General features: G+C 40.9%; 2 protein-coding genes across 3 annotated transcripts in view; both read left to right on the forward strand.

Annotated features, from left to right (window-relative positions):
* LOC129186644 (protein kinase C delta type-like) overlaps positions 1 to 7,644 on the forward strand; it is a 20,283-nt gene extending 12,639 nt beyond the window's left edge. For both annotated transcript variants that reach the window (XM_054785096.1, XM_054785095.1), the window contains 14 exons: positions 2,234 to 2,402; positions 2,939 to 2,970; positions 3,091 to 3,176; positions 3,470 to 3,599; positions 3,732 to 3,832; positions 4,361 to 4,442; positions 4,610 to 4,731; positions 4,816 to 4,989; positions 5,141 to 5,232; positions 5,322 to 5,384; positions 5,543 to 5,681; positions 6,054 to 6,242; positions 6,512 to 6,640; positions 6,719 to 7,644. In XM_054785096.1, coding sequence (XP_054641071.1) covers positions 2,234 to 2,402; positions 2,939 to 2,970; positions 3,091 to 3,176; positions 3,470 to 3,599; positions 3,732 to 3,832; positions 4,361 to 4,442; positions 4,610 to 4,731; positions 4,816 to 4,989; positions 5,141 to 5,232; positions 5,322 to 5,384; positions 5,543 to 5,681; positions 6,054 to 6,242; positions 6,512 to 6,640; positions 6,719 to 6,877 — 1,667 coding nt within the window. In that variant the 3' untranslated portion in view covers positions 6,878 to 7,644. The remainder of the gene's footprint in view (positions 1 to 2,233; positions 2,403 to 2,938; positions 2,971 to 3,090; positions 3,177 to 3,469; positions 3,600 to 3,731; positions 3,833 to 4,360; positions 4,443 to 4,609; positions 4,732 to 4,815; positions 4,990 to 5,140; positions 5,233 to 5,321; positions 5,385 to 5,542; positions 5,682 to 6,053; positions 6,243 to 6,511; positions 6,641 to 6,718) is intronic.
* Positions 7,645 to 9,251: 1,607 nt separating this feature from the next.
* Positions 9,252 to 21,185, forward strand: part of sfmbt1 (Scm like with four mbt domains 1) — a 28,230-nt gene continuing 16,296 nt past the window's right edge. The window contains exon 1 of the mRNA XM_054785600.1: positions 9,252 to 9,392. The gene's annotated coding sequence lies outside the window, so the exon portion shown is untranslated. The remainder of the gene's footprint in view (positions 9,393 to 21,185) is intronic.

Here is a 21,185-nt window from a genome sequence, read left to right on the forward strand (position 1 = left end):
TCAAAAGCATACAGGAAGAGCAAGGTAGAGGTGTACATTTGAAGGTATGTCCCCAGACCCGTCTCTTCATTTCTTATTTATGCTTTGCTAAGGAGTCACAATTTACCATTATGCAATAAACAGCCGGCCGATCAACCTGCAGTCAAACTGTAAATGATTACTTCTTAATCTGCTGTGATATGAGCGAGCAGGGTGTGTTTCTGTAGGTGGTGGAAACATTATCGTATACCTCAATCGCCTCCATGTACTGTGACAGAAAGATAATGACAATAGTCGGTTTCTTTTGTTTTATATTCTTCTTCCTCATTCAAGTGTCTTAACAGTTTTAGTTTTGAGAAACGTTTAAAACTCGATGACCTTTTCATCTGGCCAGGAATTAAAGTCAAATGCTAACTAATGCTAGTTTTAGACGAGCATGCATACTAATCATTTGTTGGCTGTTCGTCTTGTTCAGAGGCAGATTCTGCTTCGCATAGTAGCCCAGTCCAGAGGTGGAGTGGATGGTTTGGGCTTTGAGCACACTCCATACTTTATCAGCTCTCAGCCACACAAGCCACAGGTTTCCTGAAAAGCAACCTAGAGTATTTTTAGGTATTTTCTCCCATTCCCGCTTTCTTGGCTCGGCTCTTTGAAGTGGTATCCAACACAAGCATCTGTCACCGAATGGCAACTAGGGAATTAGTTTATCTCTTTCAACTCATTCCACTTCTCTGTCTATCAGCGGCCTTTTTAAGCCAGCCCTTTCTACAAAGTATCCCTTTCACTCCTGCTCAAGCACTCACTCTTCTTATCTCCAGTCTCTGCCTGCTTTGTTTACCTCTCTCACGCCTCTTTTGCCGTCTTCTCCCAGTGACTTTTGACCCCACCCAGTTGACTTGCATCAGCTGCTTATTCCCGGTTGTATCTTTCTGTGTTTACCCTCCGTTTAATAGCTGCGCCCGAGGCCTCTTTCCTTTTTCAGCTGAGGGTTTTGACTGCTGACTATTACATTACAGCAGGTGGCAGCTCCCCAAAACTTAATGTTTGTGGATTAGTTAGGCTAATGAGTTAAAAATTATTTTGATGACACTTAGCCAGGCTGTTGGGCGATTGGCAAGATTGAGCATTGACACAATAGGCCTTGTCAATCATGTGAGAACAGAATTGTCAGTCTATATCGATACATACAGTCGTCCCTCATTTATCGCGGCTCCAGACCCGACCACGATAAGTGAATTTTCACAAAGTAGGATTCAATGTTAATAAATTGAATTAATAAATTGAAACTATTTTTGTAGTTAGAGCATAGAAAACCCGTTTATGACCTTGTAAATATGTTTGCCATTATTAGAGCCCTCTGAATATGAACATAAAATAACAGCCCATTGTCACCTTTACAATTGTATTACCCAATATTATAGACATAAAATAATAGAAAATAAGCCATCTTAGACATAAATAAGATTAGACAGACTCACACGTTAGCATTGACAGCGTACTTCCTGGTGGCTATTGTTTCATCAATGTAACGTGACTGACACCTACAGACCAGTGTAGAATACTACGTACTCTACTGCAACTGTTTATGGTCAAGGAGAGACTCACGATGCACTTCAATTGCTTTGTTAACAAACAAAAAACACATGCAGTGAACATTAACACAGGAGCTGCTGTCGGCCACGCTCTACTTTGCTAGCCTGTTGCTAGCACCAGGCAAACAGTCAACTCTAGCCAGCTGACATCGCACACGTCACTTGCCAGGTCCCGCTTCTTAAAGGCACACACAAGTCATAGCTATTGCATTACATTTCATATCTCGTCTTCTGAGTGCCTTACATTTGTATTTTTGTTCATTTGGCAATTTTTATGCTTAAAATGCTTAATTTAGGCTGTGCTTAAATATATATACATATCTTTTACTAATAATAAACCATATTCAACAAAACAGCGATCATTTATAATATTAACTTTTGAAAAACCGCAGCGTGAGGAGCGATGTAGCGAGGGATGATTGTATTTTTCATTTTTTGTCATCCCCACAAAAATTGCTTGTACTTTATAGAAAGGTACAAGCAGATAAAATGTTTTTTTTAAATACTTAAGACTGCAGAGTTATTAAAACATAAAATTTAAGTCACTCTCAAATGTGTGTGTGTGTGCGTGTGTGTGTGTGTGTGTGTGTGTGTGTGTGCGTGTGTAGCAGCTGAAACATTTCCTTTAACTAGCTATTTTACTGATTGCACTTTACCTTCAGCACAAAACCAACCATCTGTGAGAGTTGCCCCCGAGGATGGACTCACGACTCTGAACAGGAGGAGGGGAGCATTCAAGCAGCCCAAGCTTCACATCATCAAGAACCACGAGTTTTCTGCCACTTTCTTCCACCAGCCTACCTTCTGCTCTGTGTGCAGAGAGTTTCTCTGGTGAGTCCAGCCTTCGTTGAGCCGGTCAGCATTTTAAACGCAATGGAAGAAACAACAACAAGTCAGTTATTATTACAAGAGTGAGTCAGAAGGGAATGCATCAAGGTTGTCGTGTTACATTCCAACTACCGTAAGTCAGCAGCACAAACTCTACCTCCATCTCCGATCGCACCATACAGGTCCATTTTCCTTTTTATTGCGTATCTTATTCTCAGGACTTTTTCGCACATAATAAAACTTAGATTTACATTGTAGATTTTGATATGATGCAGGTGATAAATGGTGACCTTAAAATATCTAGTAAACAAACACAGCGGGCCATGTGTGTGAAGTCACAGGTATCATGTTTAGCCAGGAGCCTTGAAGTGGTGGTTAAGTTCAGTCTTAATTCACACAGACATTGGGTAGCTCTGCATAAGATTCAATATGATAATTGCATTAAATGAACATCATGTTATTATTATAGTTTGCAGTGGTATAGAGCTACACTGAATCAATAAACGCATAACAAAATCATATTTTGTTTTTCCACACAGGGGGCTCAACAAGCAAGGCTACAAGTGCAGACGTGAGTTTTTGCACTTACTCCATTTTATTCATAATCGTATCACCGTTTTTTTCCCCCCACATTTTTATGTTAAATCATCTTCACATTGTGATGCGATATTTCCTAATATATCCCACCCAGAATGCAATGCAGCAATTCACAAGAAATGCATCGAAAAGATTATCGGCAGGTGCACTGGCACAGCAGCCAACAGCCGTGACACGATGGTGAGTTCATGTGTTGCAGCATGAATTTGGATGTGCTGCTGTTTTGTTTTTACCAGCTTTACTTTAGTGCATCTTCACTTTGTTTTTAATTACATTGGTTAAAAAAAAAAGTAGCTGCACATCATACAATATACCGTATACACATAAATAAATGTTAGTATTAACCAAAAACATGAAAGATGACTTGAACTAAACTGAATCTAGTTTTAGAAAGCAGTACATACCTGTGTTTCATTTATCTTTCTGTAATTTTTAGTCGGCCTACTAAATATGTACTGTATATCTTTGTGTAGTTCCAGAAAGAGCGCTTCAAGATTGATATGCCACATCGCTTCAAGTACCACAACTACAGGAGCCCTACATTCTGTGACCACTGTGGTACCCTGCTTTGGGGTATTTATAGACAGGGCCTTAAATGTGAAGGTGGGCAGAGTGGTTTTTGTTTTTTTATAGATATTCTTGTTTTTATTATGGTATGAAATAATTTATTCTGCTTCTGACACTGCTCCTCAGTTTCCACTTTATTGATCCATTGTCCATTGCTTTTCACAACAGATTGTGGCATGAACGTTCATAGTTATTGTCAGAAAAAAGTGGCCAATCTGTGTGGCATCAACCAGAAGCTGTTGGCCGAAGCTCTCTCTCAAGTCCCCCAGGTTTGTTGCAAATATTTCAAATATATTTAAGGAATGAATTTTTGAATTTTAACTTAGAGTATCAGACTATTATTTGTTTCATTGAGATACACATATTCAATTCATACTAGCTCCTGAGAAGTTTATGGGTCCCCTTGCACAACTCCACAAAAATACTTGAAAGTCACATGTAAGCTGAAAAACGGTGAGAGCGCCGAATCCTAGCCACTAGACCACCAGGGAGTGTAAGCAGTGTAGACTCAGGGCATTCAATCGATTGCACCTGGATTGTTCAGGTTGTCTTAGAAGACGTTTCGCCTCTCATCTGAGCAAGCTTCATCAGTTCATGCTCAAAGGCTAGGTGGGACACACACCAGTCAGACTAGATAGGACAGCTCTAGTCTAGTTCATATTCAAAGACTAGGTGGGACACAATGAGAATATTCACAGGCAAACAGTGTAGAGTGATATGGAACAGTATAACAAAGTCAATATTAATGTTTTGTGTACGCATCACCAAAAGAGATAAATGATGATTTTGCATCCTAGAAATCCCTGAAGAAGTCTGATAGCAATGCAGCAGATATTGGCATCTATCAAGACGTCCGGAGTGCAACAACCGACCCTGCTGGTAAGACGTTGTCATAGCAGCTTACACTGCCGTACCATGAAGAGTTAAAATGTTCATTTTTCCCATTAAATCCCATTCAGACCCTCTTTTGTGTAGGTTTGTCTGCATTGTTTTGGTGTCAGCTTTGCATTGTTATGTATTCACTGTGAAATGTGAAAACATTATAGCTGTTAAGAATGGCAAAATCCAAGAGGGTTCGAGTTCAGGCGCACCTCCCGCTTCCCGGGTACACCTCACCGTCAACCACCTGGTCTTCCACAAGGTTCTGGGCAAAGGCAGCTTTGGCAAGGTATGCTCTATAGTCCATGGGCTGTGTTTAACCAGATTGTAGCATGTAATGAAGCTGCTGTGATTACTGTGGCTGGCTCCTCAGGTGCTGTTGGCTGAGCTAAAGGGCCAAGGCCAGTACTTTGCTGTGAAGGTTCTAAAAAAAGACGTGGTTCTCATGGACGACGACGTGGAGTGTACCATGGTGGAGAAGAGAGTTCTTGCCTTGGCCTGGGAGAACCCCTTCCTCACACACCTTTACTCCACTTTCCAGTCTAAAGTGAGCACACACAACGCTTAAAATTCTTCAAGTGCACGTACCCTGACATGAGAGCATCTCATCACTGTGTTCAACATCTTTCTCTGAACGCTTTCACATGCCATTCATTTCTCTGCAACAATGAACTGACAAGGTTGTGTTGTTTACTCAGGAGCACCTTTTCTTTGTGATGGAGTACCTCAATGGCGGCGACCTGATGTTCCATATCCAAGACAAAGGCCGCTTCGACCTCGGCAGAGCCACGTGAGTACACTTGAGAAAAGATTGTCTGCTGTTGTTATCCCAATCGCTCATGTAGTATTGTGACTATTGTTGTTTGGAACTCCAACCAGATTCTATGCTGCTGAGATAGTCGTGGGACTGCAGTTCCTCCACTCCAGGGGAATTATCTACAGGTGATACCTAGTTGAGAGACGTAACAGATACAGAAAATATTCAACCCATACGGCATCACAAGACTGCAACATACTCTCGAACTTTGATCTTAGATGACAAGATTGCACGATAGTTATAATGTAACCAATGCATCACATTCATCTTTGGAACCCCGCAGGGATCTGAAGCTGGATAATGTCATGCTGGACAAGGACGGGCACATTAAAATTGCAGACTTTGGCATGTGTAAAGAGAATATATTTGGAAATGCAAGAGCCTCAACATTCTGTGGGACTCCAGACTACATTGCACCTGAGGTATTTGAGGTTGCATTCCCTCTAGATCAAGGGTGTCCAGGGCTGTTTTCTTGGCCTACGGCACATTGTAAAAACAAAAAAAATCCAGCAAAAATAGGAAAAAGAGAGCAAAAAGGCCAAATGTAAAGAAAAGAAGCTGAAATGTTGACACAAATAACTAATAATAACATTTTAGCCTTTTTCAAAATGTAACAAAAGATAAAAATATCAAAGTGGCCCCACGCATCCTTTCATTTTCAGTACGCGGCCCTCGGTGGAAAAGGTTTGGACACCCCTGCTATAGATGGAAAGAGTCTTATCACAGTCATCTTCTGTTGCACTACTGGAGACTACCTTGCCTCTTTCTCATTGCTCTCCAATCTCGCATGGCAGATCCTCTTAGGACAGAAATACACCTTCTCCGTAGACTGGTGGTCTTTTGGTGTGTTGGTGTATGAAATGCTGATTGGTCAGTCACCTTTCCAAGGCGACGACGAGGATGAACTATTTGAGTCCATCCGGTCGGACACTCCTCACTACCCTCGGTGGATAACAAAGGAGGCTAAGAAACTGCTTGAGATGGTAATCACTCCGACTTTGTGCATTTACAGTACATGATATGCAAGTACGTATCATAACAGGTTACATTGAAGTTTGAATAACAATTTCACAAAACAAACGAACAAAACTTATCCTCTGGCCTTCAGAGCACCATTTCTACACCTAAACTTAGCTTTTGTTTAAGTTTGTCATCGGCCTATGCCTCCATACCACACTGTAGTAAAACAAGTGCTTGCTTTTCCTTTTAATCAAAACAGTTGTCTTTTTTTTTTCTTCCATCGTGATTGCAGCTGTTGGAACGAGATCCCGCTTCTAGGCTTAGCATGGTGGAAGACATCCGAGAACAACCTTTCTTCAAAAATATCAACTGGTCAGCTCTGGAGAGGAGAGAAGTGGAGCCCCCTTTCAAGCCCAAAGTGGTGGGGATCATTCGGATTTTCTCACAAATGATGTTCTGTCCAAAACACAATTAGCATCATGCATCCTGCTTTCCACAGAAATCCCCAAGTGACTGCAGCAACTTCGACAGAGAGTTCCTAAGTGAAAAGCCACGCCTCTCCCAAGGCGACAAGAACCTTATTGACTCGATGGATCAGGCGGCGTTCGCTGGCTTTTCCTTTGTCAACCCAAAATTGGAACATCTGATAAGCAAATGAAAAGACAGACTGGCCACCCTTGGATGACGGTCACTGACTTACACTAGGGCTATTTCCTTCATCTTCATATGGCACAACTGGATGAATCAAATCAAAACATAATAGCTCCATCAGAGGATAAAATAAGACACTACAAGTGGAACTAAGGGACATACTTCATATAGCAGTGTAACTATAATCACAACTGAAGGGGTATATTTTTTAATTACTTATGTGTAATGTTTTGTCAGTGTAAACACTCTTACTAGATCATCCAATGTACTGTATCTTGAAATTAATACCCAGTGAGGTCATTTTTATCACATCCTGTGCATATGCAGGTATTGACAGATCCAAAAACTCCAGTTAGTAATGTGGTCCGATGGTGAATAATTCCCCGGAATCTATTAGCGTGAATGGAATGAAATAGCATCGAGAAACATACCACCACCACACCGTCCCACACTTACTGCACTGACTTTAAGCAAACTGCACACTGTAAATGTCCTAAAAAATGATTAATTTATTCTTTGTCAGTTTTCAGATGTCCTTAAACCTGCACAAATATGAAACACAGCACAACCAGTGGTTAAAAACAGTGTGAAAGCCCCCTGCAATACCTTCTTGGTATTGGTATCGAAGGGTGTATTTTTGTTGGAAGAATGGGTATTTGAAGTAAATCACTTATGACGCAAATACTGTAGAGCTGGATATTGATATTCATGTACTTCCTTTTCTTTTGCATTCACACACTTTTACCTTTGACGATAAATAAATAAATACATTCCTTCAAATTGCATTTTGTTTTCATTGCATTTAATGCCCTTACTAATAATGAAAAAAATCACCTGAAATTATTTGATAATTGCTGCATTCCCGTAACAAATCACTTATATTGCTTCTGTGTTGGTGAGGTTTCACACTGTGTCACCATTTCTGCATCATCTGGTTTCGGAATAAATAAAAAAAAAAGATGGCTTCCTGTACCCCAGGGAGTAAAGTACCGTTTGAGAGACCCTCGACCTTTGGTGCCATCCAGTGGTCAGGTGTTGTGACTGCACCTGCCGCTTCAACGTGAAGATGACAGACGAGCACATTCCTGCAGTGACCTGTCCTCTGCACCCTTCCATCGTCTGATGCAGGAACGATAAAGTAAAATTAATCTGCGAACAATCATACTTTACAAAAATGAGCTGTGCACATTTCAACGAGCAATCTTAATGGCGAAATTAAAGTTGCTCCTTTAAAAAAGCCAAGTGCAATTGGAAGATCCCCCAAAACACGCATAGTTAATGTATTGTTGCATTGACATCGTTGTTCAAACCCTGGGGATAGTTTAAATACTTACAGAAAATGAGCGAGTGCATTTGCAAATAATTTATTTTTTAATTCTCTGCTATTGTTTTAACCGCTGATGCAAGCGCGGATCGCTGTGCTGCAGCAGCTCTTAATCATTATAGTGCTTCCATTTCAACGCATGATAAATGCGGGAATTTTTCTTTCTTTCTTTTGTTGTAAGAGGCATCCAAAGGGTTGGTCTATTGTGGAGGATTAGGAAACAGCAAGCCTGCTTGCGTGATCCAAGTGAACGGCAGAAACCTGTTTCTGTTTTGTGCTCCCCACAATATAATATACATTTCTTTGACATTTCTGATGCTGAATAGATGAACTTGCATTCGCAGTGCCATGCATTATTTTTCCAGCAGTTTCTCCCGACCCCCCTCGATCCCCCCCACCACCACTACCACCACACACACGCACACACCACCCCCGACTTGAGAGCTTTGTGCAGCACAAGTGCCACTATTGCCGTGTGCGATCAGGTTATTGCAGTTAATTTGCAATCGATTGGTGCTATTGCACAACATTTGACTAGTTCGTTAAAAATTGTTGCAAACAGAAACTGAGCAACTCGAGATCATCCAGTGGGCGGAAATAATAATAAAATGATCAGGTTGCAAATTACAGAGTGAAAAGCTGATTGTTTGTAGTAATCGAAAGTGGGTCGATTATATAGGCAATTTATTGCATCTCAACCCTTACCTAAGTGTGGATTCCGTTGGGGATTAAATTTATTCACGATTGCTGTAGAGAATTATATCTATACATAAGAAATAATGCAAGACATCCTGCTTTTTCCTTTTTCTTTCCAGATGTTGCTGTGGATTGTGCTTGTGTGATATTTTATTGTGTGTGAAGATGGAAGTCAATGTGATGTAGCCGGGCTCAGAGGCATATCAGAGGCGGAAGCGCATGCGCAGTAGCCATTTGTGCCATATTGGAATGAGGTCGTGGACGAGAAGTGCATCAAGCTAGCAGGACGCGGACCGGTTGACACCGGAAGTATTGCGGTCGTCTCGTCACTGCAACGAGCCTCGCTGTTGCCGGCGAGTCGACTACGCGCCGATGTTGATCTTATTTTGAAATGCTCAAACCAGAAAAGGGTTTGTGACTCGTGCTAGCTTAACATAACTGCTCGCGAGCAGGCGGAGAGAGGATCGGCATCTAAAAAGCGACTTGGAAAAACTACTTAACGGTAAGAGACGAATTTGGCGACCAAATATTCACATACTCTGCACTGTTTGTTACGTTTTCCTGTCGGTGTTTTGCGCCGCGGCGAGGCACTCGTCTTTTTTCCTGTCTCTCAAAAAGACGAGTGCGGTTCGGTCGAGTGTAAGCGCCCTTATTGCTCGTCAGCCTGCTCGCTCATTGCTCAAAGCCGTGACGTGCAGTAACTTGACTCGCTTGTTCCATGCGTCCACACACACTCTTACACACACACGGCCGTTAACTCACGCAGTGTGTGTATCCTCCCAGCTATAAGAAAGAAGCTGTGCGTGGTGCTTGCATCGGTGTGAAAGTTAAGGCGGTGTAGACTCTTGCCTGCAAAGCCATAATGGCTCATCTCTGTCAGTGAACAGTGAGACCAACACTTTATTCAATTTGCCCTTCAGTAGCTTTAACAGACTTGCATAATGCATACTTTGTTGCAAAACATGCCCAGCAATAACGTCAGTGTTCTTAAAAAATGTCCGAGCTGGGTGATATTTAGGTTTTTGGCAGTGTTTATGTTGACTTCTTACAATTGCCTTCTGGTTTCCAACTTCCCCGTTGTGCAACCTTTGCTATAGTGGCAGAGCAGCCACATTTAGCATGCTAGAAACTAGGTTATCTTAGATTATATTATCATGAGTGTCGTTATTGTGGCATAATACGCTAATCTGCACGTCTTTGCTGGTGACACACACCTGCACAATCTCATGAGCTGTATTTTTATAAAGCCACCTGCCTTTTATAGAACAAGAAATGCATGCTTGTAAAGCAAAGAGAGATTGATCTAATTTCTAAATATTGACAAGTTTGACTTAATGTTTTAACTGTCATGTTACACAAGGACTGCACTGCACTGTCGTTAGCATGATGGCCGACCCTTCTTCCTCACTTGGCCCCTCCCTCGGTGGCCAGGGCGAGTTGGCTCCGCTGTGTAGGTGCACTGGCCATCATTCATCAGCTTGATCCATTGACTTTTCTATTGACTTGTCAATGTCACCTGCCGTGCACGAGTGTACTGTGGTGTTTTTGGCATGATCGATTAGTTTGCCTTTTTATTCATTTGTATTAAAAAAAAAAACTGTCAACTGTCCTCCCATGAAGAATGACGGAATGACCATTGGAAGTTTCTTTACAAGACAATGAAGAGTCTGATAAAACTAATAATACAAAACATCATCCCAGAGAATCGCGATTCGAAGCAAGAAAATTCCAATTCACATTTCACCGCCCTACCCTGTAGACAGGCCAGGCATCCCCCGTTTGTTTGCTGTATATACACTACCTGGCCAAAAAAGGTCACTACTGCATTTAACTGCATTTAACTAAGCCAACAGGTAAGAGCCATTGGATTACTGCATGGGAGATGATGTTTCAGCTGGCAACAAGTTATTTAACCCTAAATGATAACTGATGAGGCTTATTTGTTAGACAACCATGTCGAAAGACACCCTCTGTGGGTGTGGAAAAGATTGAAAAATTATTTGCTTGTATCAAGCATGAGAAAACATCAAAGAGATTGGTGAAACTACTACTTTTGTCATTACTACAAGATTTTGGTGGAAAATTAATTAAGTGTGGACAGAAATACATGTTGTGGCAGAAGCTTGTGGACACGATGCGACAGCGAGTGAGTGCAACACAATATTGTAATGTGTTTTTTTGGCCAGGCAGTGGTATGTACTAGGGATGGGTACCGACCGAATTCTGTCGTACCGATTCACGTAAAATCAAAGAGTACCATGTTTCGATACCTGAACGCATCCTTGTGACTTGTTGCGCGTGATGTTAGTCACATCCGGTTGCAGTCGGCACCGGCTCAAGCATTTCAAAGGCAAACAGGCGAAAGTCAGAGCAAAAACGCCACATGTATGTGCCGCTCTCGCAAGTGGAAATCGCTCATTTCAGAAAAAGTTGTTACAGAGTGAGTCCATCATAACGGGGGAAAAAAGTTCAAGAAACGCAGAGGAAGGTGGCTGCTGAACCTGTCGCGCTCCTCGAGTGAAGTTGAGACTGAACACGCTCGAGTTTGCAGTGACCCACAACAACCAAAAGTACAAGTAATATTATTAACTCATTCGATCCCGGCCATTTTTCAAAAGACAACCCCTTCAATACCAGCCATTTTAGACGATTTTGACTGATCCTTCAAGGCACACAGAACATTGTGTTCTATGGCTATATAAACATGGAACCTACCAAAAGAAAGATGAGTCTCTTGTCTTTCACCAGAAATAAAAGGTTTCTACCTTTTTCCATTCTTTAGTAATCAGCAGTAAAACATAGGTAAGTTTCAGGAAAGTATTAGCTCCCAACTACAGTAGAAAAGGGAGAAAACCAGCTTGATGTGAAACGATACATTTCAAGCATAACGTTCAGTTTGACGCAAATATTTTTTGCTTTTGTGACAGCTCAAATATCTAAACAACTATACCACAACATAAACAACACAAAAAATGCTTTTTATAAACATGAAAATAAGAATTTATTTACAAATATAACACCATGAACTATTTAAAATGTTCACATTAGGAACTGAACTATGTGTGTGCATGCGTTAAATTCCCCTACAATGCGTAACTGTTTGGCATACGGTGCGCAATGTAAGAGCTCCCTTTATGCAAGGGCTTCCTCTTCCTGTCATGTGTGTTTCTCCTTCCTCTCATGATGCACTTCTGCCACCCAGTGGCTGTTTTTATGGCATTAAAATTGCTCTCAAGCCTAATCCATTGGTAAGGAGTTGCATCAACACCTTCTTTAGCCTCTTGCGCAAAAAAAACAAACATAAAACATGTATAAATACGTTGTTGGAATAGGGCGTTCAGGTTTATAAAAACGTATAACTACGTCTTTGGTGTTGAATGGGTTCATTGAATTGGTTGATTTGACTTCTTTTCGGCCACTTCTTTTCGGCACACATCTAATGACATCCAATACAAGAGCTGTATATATTAAAAAAAAATGTTTTTAATTCATTGACACTGCCACAGAAGTCTTAACAATATGTTCATTATTGGGGTTGGAGAGCTGTTTGTAACGTTCAGGCTCTCTCATGTACATAAACAAGGCAGCCAAAATACAGTATGAGAAATAAGCGTCTGTATGATGCAGCGCCGCTCGACACCACCACAACCACCACAATAATAAACAGCCCAGTTAGCAATAAACTCAGCATCTGTGTTGAGCAAAACTAATTTCTCATTAGATTACATGGGTGTCCATGCTGTGGTGTCCAGTGAGTGTGTATTATATATTAGTTTTTTGTATTTATTGTAGCAACTTTGCTACAGTATGTTTTGTTTTGTATGTGTGACGCCCCACAAAGAACAAGACCACACAAGTATTAGCTGGACCACTTCGACTGCTTCAACAGGAAGTCATTCATCATGCCTCTTATATTTCTGTGCTTTTTTTAAAAATTTGACATGGATGAAGAGTAATAGTCACATGACCAAAACAACATTAAAAAACAGCTTAATGTGAAATTCAATGTTGAACTCGGCCTCTCGCAGGAAGACGGTGGGTTAGTAATGACAATATAAGGCTCTGTTGATTTGTTTTGAGTTATCTATCTTGTTGCTCCTTTGGTTTAGAGAGACTTTCTATTCCATTCCGGAAAGTGTTGAGCAGTTCCAGATCACATGGTTCATTTAGCTTATTTTTTCACGCTTTTGATAACACGGCCAGATGGCATTTAAACTGGAGATTTGTCGAGACAGGGTGACCTCACTCGCAGCAGAAGGTGTTTAACTGTTTTCAGATATTTGTGCACTCAGAAGTATTCTTTTACACAATGGTTGTATCACAAGGAAGAACATTATATACTCATGTTTGGGGAGTAAACTCCCAACTTCCTCGTTGGCGACGCTGTCAAGTAGGAACTGCACTGTCCAAAGGAAACTGAATGTGCCTTTTAGCTTGCCATATTTTCTACATTTGATATGACAAATATACCATTCATGATATAAATGATTCAAACATAAAATTTATACCGTATTACCAAATTTAGTGGTAGCTTGACTCGCATGATGCAAAACAGAGGAAGTAATGAATTCCCAAATATGAAATTAAATCGGCAAAAAATCATTATCACATTAATTACCACGGCCAAACCAGCAGCATTACAGAACACAGGGAATGTGCTAACAAAGTGCTAACAAAGTGCATGCATTCCGGACAATTGCAGCAGAAATTGACGTGCTTGTGTTGCAGTGTTGATGTTCAGAATTCCGGTGTTTGTGAATGCTCTTCGCTCGCCATTGGTGGATAATGTGAAGTGTTGTGTGTTGGTGTGGAGGAAGGCGGAGAAACGTGCAAGTGTTTACTGTGTGGAATTGAGCATCGCCTCTGGCGTGTTAAAGGGATAGTTCATATTTTTTGCATCCCCATCAGCAGTGTAGTACATCAACAGTGACTTTCCCACCCACTTGGTCCTGTGAGTCCAGTTCTGGTCGGATTTCCGTGACGAGGAACGTAGTTCCGCTTCGATGCTGGGGCCACTTAAGTAAAGAGTTTGGCTTCTCAAAACAATATGCGTTCAAAAGAGTAATATGTTTGCATCACAAAAATGCCTCCTCGAAAAATATCAGACCTCACAAATCGCTCTGCGTTATGTTCGTCTCCCGCCACATGCCTGCGGACTGTCACCTGTCCATTCTTGTGTAGGACAGAAGACGCTAAACTCTTTACTTAAATGGCCCCATTAACTAAGCAGAACTACGTTCCTCGAAATCTACTGTTGGAGGTAGCACCAAAATGAGACACAGATTGCCACCTAGTTTTTCGTCTCGATGACTACAGTTTACGTTGTGACCGTTGCCATAACTCTACAGAGTTTTGGTACGCATCCTAATGATAACCTGGGGCAAAATATCTCGGTTTCACTGTATTATAATTAAAGCTCTAAAATGTTAAGTTATTTGTAAATATCTTTATTGAAAAGAAGACAAAAATTCAAGTCAAACCAGTCATTTTTAAAGCTATAATAGAACATGATGGAAGTGGAACACATGTATAAATAAGAAATAAAATGCAGTTCTTAGTGCTGTGGTAAATTCATAGCTTGGTGAAAGTGCAGGTCATAACTTATAATGTTTTGGAGTTGTTGGATCGTGTATTTGCTAAGTTTTGATTCATTTACTTGTGTGACGACCCACAATATAGTTAAGGCATTCACCGAGTTTCACCTCCGTTCCAGGGTCATGTTTACGCAACGTATACTGGTCTCCTCTCTCTTTCTGAATCACATCTTAGCATTTGGTGACCCTCGACGTGAGTCATATGCTGACTGACAATGCTAACAAGGCAGCTAATGTCAGTGTTATCAATGCTGCGGCGGTTAAGTTGGCCAACTTTTGGCAACACAGCCCATGCCCGTGGTTTTAAAACGCATGGAAGCCCAGTGTCGACTGCGAGGGATAATGGGCTCCACACCTCGTCATCATAGTCCGTTCATTTTCAATGGGATTATCACAAGTCTCCGTCCTGCCAAGCGACATGCGAAATTTGTGTGTGTTAAATTCTGTGCTCATGCATGTCATTGTGCACACGCTGGCTTTTGACGCGATCCCAGAAATTTGAAAAATGTTCAACGTTTCATCGCTGTCGCCCAGATGAGGACCAATCAGCAGGAGTTTCATTGAACGACCGCTCATTGCTATTCAGTACTCTCTTGCAGGGAAACGCGGAGGAAAAAATAATACCTGCCGTGTCAGATTTCCTGGAGCTAGTTGACATTTCTAATAAAGCACATAGAGATAAAGCACATAGATAAATAAAAAAGCAGCGGCATAGAACTCGTTGGCGCCAGAGTAAACATATTAGGTCCCTCTGAATCTGACAGCCAATCAAAACTGTGGGAGACTCGTAATTCGCTCTGGATGTGAGTACATCGCTCACCGCTGTCGCTGCCCAGAGCCGCTCCTCACCTCCCATGTGCAGGGTTTTGTACGTGTCGGCGATGAGTTTCACCAATCGCGGTCGTATGTCGCATCCCGTGTGTGGAGCCCGTAACACATGACGTGACTACGTTTTTCCGCGCTGGACCTCCGCTTTCTCTCATACTGCAGGAACGGTATGACGGTTAATTTTTGTGGTTTTGAAACATTGACTTTTTCATGCCGTGGTATACCTCGAAACCGGTAACCGGTCCATAACTAGCCACAGAGAACAGCTTTGTAAAAAAAAAAAAAAAAACAGGCTTCGCTACACATCCTAAAACAAAGGCTGGAACTTTTGCAACTATTTCTCAGTCAGCGACAGACATGGGAGTTTTAAGTTTTATCATTTTATTTTTCTTCAGCATCACATTTATTACGTTGTGGTATATATGTGAGATGCACACTCCGGTCCAGCGGTGTCCAAAGTGTGGCCCGGGGCCCATTTACGGCCTTGCAGCTGTTTTTTTTTATTGGCCCGCAACACATTCTAAAAATATGACTTAACAAGAAAACTAAACAAAAAAACCAACACAAATTGAAAAAATCAGCGGTAATTTTATTGTTATAAAAAATAAAGACAAAATATTAAGAGAAAAAAGTTGTAATCTAACGTGGAAAAAGTCGGAATTTTATAAGAATAACGTATTATTACAAGGAAAAATAATGTTTTTAGTAGCATGAAAGAAAAAAATATATTTTTTAAAAACTTGTAATATGAGAAACTAGTAAAACAATGTTATGGTCATATTATGGGAATAAAGGCATATTTATGAGAAGAACATTTACAAGAAGAAAGTTGAAATACTTGGGGGGAGAAAAAAATAACAGCAAAAATGGAAACACAGTTGTAATTTTATGACAATTGAGTCACAATATTAAGTAGAAAAAAGTCACAATTCTTTTAGAATAAACTTGTGATATTATAATAATGTCATTTTAGTAGCATAGAGTTGAAATATTAAAGAAAAAATACATAATAAAAGTCGTAATATTATGAGAAGCAAACACAACAAAATAAAGTTGTCATTTTTGGGAAATTAGGTTGGGGAAGCAGTTCTGATATTATGGGAATAAAGTCATAATATTAGGAAAAGAAAATTTAAGACGATTATGTAAGAAGAATTTAAAAACAACAGCATAGATTTTGGGCAACACACTTCAAATACACTATTGTGAGACTTATGTGACTGTTTTGATAAATAATGAAACATGAGACCTTTAACAAACACCAGACTGACATTTTTGTGAGTGTTTTAAAGACCACAAGGTCAGAATTGTTTTATTTTGAAGGCCAAAGTGCTGATATTGAGGCTAAAGTTGCCAACAAAACAAGGTACAGCTATTACCATGTGTTGTTTTCACTCATATTGTGTTATATGCAAATGTCATGTAACATTGCTCGTTGTCGAAAACCACCGTAAAGCAGCGGACCACTCGGCAACAGTTTTGTCACGGAGTAGATAACCATACAGTTCTCAAAAATGAAACATTCACGTTCTTCAACAAACGCGATCAGCAGTGGTGGTGTAGATTTAAAATGACCATCAAAAAAGCCTAAAAAGCAGAAACGGTACGCTCGGTTGCACACTACTCACTACCATGGGAGAGTTTGTGTAAATGTACAGAATGTGTGATCATTTCTTCTGTTTGCAATGTGAAAAAAGACTATTCAGTAATGTAAACGTAATGTGAGTGTGACCAAAAGGACAAAATAAACAATGAAAGTAGCATTTTACTAGTTACAATGTGGTTGGGATCCATGTTGAGTCTTTGTAGTGCCAGTGGAGGGGAGTGCGGTGACACCCCCCTCCCCTTGCTCCGTTTTAATTGAGTTGAGTGCCATTCTCAAAGTGCATGGATGGGCAGGTACAGATTTTAAAAAAAAATAATAATTTAGGGTTACCAATGTATTGTGGAAGTTTTCCCATTTAAAATAAAGAAAAAGAAGCCACCGACTGTGAGCCATGGCACTATTGATAGAATGCAAAGGCCTTGAGATGATGCTAATTTCAATTCATTAGCAAGAAATGCATGGCTGTCTCTGATTGTGCAGCTTCCTGCTCCGAGCCCTCAGAGGCTGGGGAACGCTAGTGTAGAAATGCTTAATCACATGCTAAGTGCTGATGAGAATTAGATTCTAAGATTCAGTAAGTGGTTGAACAATGTGTTTGTGTGTGTGTGTGTGTGTGTGTGTATGTGTGCAATGAGTGTATATGTGTGGGCAGATTGGACCTTTCTCTTTCAGGCTCAGGTGCTGCAAAGAGATTGAGGGCTGCTGGTAGTTGTGCACACCATTTGCGGTGTATGAAACGGGGAAGTTGCTTTTCTTCCTGTGTATGTGTGTGTGTGTGTGTGTGTGTGTGTGTGTGTGCGCGTGCGCGCAAGTCACAGCGATGCAAAGGGCTGCAGAAGGGCATAGCGTATGCAGTCATATAAACAAACTTGTCTGGAAGTATTGAAAAAATCTTTTTCTGTAAAAATGTATGGCAGGTGTTATATTATTTTGAGGACTGGCATACTTTAGTGAAAGCAAATAGAGAAACATATGCTTCCATTAATGAGATCAGCATCACATGTGAGAATAGAGCCTGTCAACTTTAATTCTTTTCCACTGCTCTTTTTTTCCTCGACTCTTACGTTAGAGAGTGTGACCTCGGGGACAATGAGACCCTCTGCAGTGTATGTATGTGTTGGCGGGAGGGCGTGTGGGGGGGTAGAAAGACAGAGAGCTGGGTCGTGGGTGAAAAGCGGCGCAGATCCTGGCGGAGCACCGGGGTCGCCGTGGCCAGGAGGGGGTGGTGTGTGATGTCGGCCGCAGTTTTAATAGAGACGTCCTGTATGACAAAGACGAGGCTGACAGGCCGCCTGAATGGGGCTGCTGTGACAGAGCATCATCCCGCTCGCCGCTGCAGTCACACCCAGCGCTGCCCGCATTCATGCTGCAAATCTTGTTGAATGAACTTCATTTCACGTGCGCGTCACAATGCTGCCGGGTCACTTTGACGTGTCAAAGCCTCTTCTTTATGTTTCAAATCTTCTGTTCCAGAATGATTCAGCCTTCAAACTCCTCTTTAAAAGTAAACTGTGCTAGATGAGATATTTTACATGTGACTGCATGCTGGCTGGTGGTGTTAACCAAATTCTTGTCTTTGTAAATTGTAATTGTATCTCGCAGGGACAATCCACACTCTTTCTGTTTTTGTGAAAGCAAAACATGCCAGTTTTATTTGGATCAACTTCATATTTTGTGTTTACAACAGCAACGATTATTTTCATAGTGGATTAATCTGAAGCTTGTTGGATCGATTTATTGAATAATTGCTTATCAATATGAACCAAACACAAGCAATTAGTGGTTTGGTCTGCAGCATATCAGAAAAGAGCCAAAAATATCCATTACTGTTTTCCAAAGTCAAAGTGATGTGTGTGACTGTCACGTTTTGCCTAAAACACAAAGATAGTAGGTCTGCTTTCATGGATGACTTAGGAAATTTAGATATTTACATTTTAAAATAAAAAAATCAGATACCAAAATAGTTGTCGATTAATTGGATAATGGGCAGATAGAGGCAGGCCGAGGACACTACGCTCAACATGCGTAAAAATTGCATTTTTTCATTCAGTTTTGAATATTTTTTTCTCATAGTGATTTCGGTTACATTTACTAAAAACGCAAACTAGGGATGTCCCGATCCACATTTTATGGCTTCCGATCTTATCCGATTTTTTTTTTTTATATAGTCTTGCCGATCTGATCCGATCGGTTACCGATGGTTTTTTCTGTTTGTTTGTTTTTTGTTACAAACATGAATTTGTGTATTTGAATATGGTTATGAAAATAGCTCTTCAAAAGCATTAAAAATAATGCGACCAAAGTATTGCTGAATTAGCTTTTTTATTACACAGCATGACAACAATATTGTTTGGCGTTTGTAACAAACCCCTGTGAGTCAGGTCCCTAATCCTAAACTCCAGTCAATAAAAGATCAAATTGGAAAAAATGGCCGTGCAAAATACTTTTAGGGTAGAACTAATCATTTGACATTGTTATAGATCAATTTGTGGTGTGATTTAGATAACCTTTTCCACTTATTTTACCAGCATAGAGTGTGTGATATTTGGGTGAGTGATTGAAATGCAAAAATTCTTACATTTATTGATGCAATACATCAATAAATGTCCAGTAATTGAGAAATGGATGTAGCTTAGCTAACTTTTCTAATGGGATGTCAGCCTCAACAAATATTGCTACAAAATCTTCAACAAATTGTAATGCCCGTGCTTGTGATGAAGGAAGATGTAGTCACAGATGTAATTCCAATTGCATTATTAATGTAAGATATTTTAATGACACCCTAATTTTAAGTTTACACAATTAGACAAATATGACAAAGACCGCTCTTATTTTGAAGGCCGGAATGTGTTGTGTGTTGAGAATGGCAGTTGACGGTTGATACGCGCCGGGTGCAAGATAAACGTGCCTCTTGCCTTTTTTCAATGGTCCTTACATTAAAGCAGAAAAACACAACACAGTGGAAATCTACTCAACCAGCCTGAGTTGCGCACACCCAGCTGCACTAGCTAAACTAAGCAAACCCCGCTAGCTTCCACTGATGCTCCGTAACAGAGGAGTTTCCAAGGTTTTTCGCCGCCGTTTCGACATGGTTAGTAGTGTTTGTGCAGTCCCTATTATAAGCGACCTATTATAAGCCACAGTGAGAGGGAACTACCACAACGTCCAACGTGAAAATAACTTCACCACCGTACACCGTGGACATGTCTGCATGGTGGTGGTGCGTTTTCTTCTTCTTGCGGGTGGCGGTAGTCGAGTGGCAACCAGCTGTGAGGTGCCTTACTGCACCTACCATGTTGGAGTGTGACGCAGAGTTACGAACGTGATACGGCAACCGGATCTCCCCAATCTCGTGGCGGAAGCCGATATTATCCAGTCTTCACAAGCACAGCGGATCAGCAGCCGATCGGGACATCCCTAACGCAAACTTTTAGACACACATCTCAAAATTACTCGCATTGCTCTTCCTGTCCAAATTAGGGATGTAGCGATCCACATTTTTTTCACTTCCGATCCGATAGCTGAATTTGGAAATCTGTGGATACCGATATAATTCCAGTACCAGAGCTCTGTTTGCTTTAATATGCAACCACTCCAAAAGAATATCAGCAAATGTAGCTAGAAGAATATGAGCAAACGGAACTGTTTTCACACTTGCAGCTCACAACCGCTCAGCCGGATGCACTCATGGCTTCGCAGACGGTTGGACGCAGAACTTTACTTAGCATTGCACATAACGTCCAGGTTGCTACTTTATCATTATTGAGTTTATATGAGGCTGTTGTGTAGATAGCCGACCGTTTTGTGTGGCCGTGACTGTGTCACACGGAGCACGGTAGTGAGGAGGACACCTGCAGCTAATTTCGCTGATACTCTTTTGGCTACGTTTGCGGATATTCTTCTAGCTACATTTACAGCTAACAACAAGAAAGCACAAGGAGGCGTGGCCACAATTTCCCATACGTGAATTACACTGGGATCTGAACCCGATACAAATACTGGACTGGATCGGCCCCATCCGTAGTCCAAACGCTGTAAACGGCACAGCTGTTCAAAAAGACTTGCGCAAGCTTGTCTGGCATGCAAATGATAGTGTTTTCAGTTGTTTTTGCAGCATTGTTGTTGTTTTCTTGGCTATGTGAAAAATGCATAGAAACAGCAACTCTTTCTGTTGTTTCAATACAGTTAACTTTCATTTGAACTGAACTAACTAAAAATGACTTTTATGGCACACACAAAGACAGACAATTGGATATATGTATGGCAG

This window comes from Dunckerocampus dactyliophorus, chromosome 8 (genome assembly GCF_027744805.1).
Source record: "Dunckerocampus dactyliophorus isolate RoL2022-P2 chromosome 8, RoL_Ddac_1.1, whole genome shotgun sequence".
NCBI classification, from domain to species: Eukaryota; Metazoa; Chordata; class Actinopteri; order Syngnathiformes; family Syngnathidae; genus Dunckerocampus; species Dunckerocampus dactyliophorus.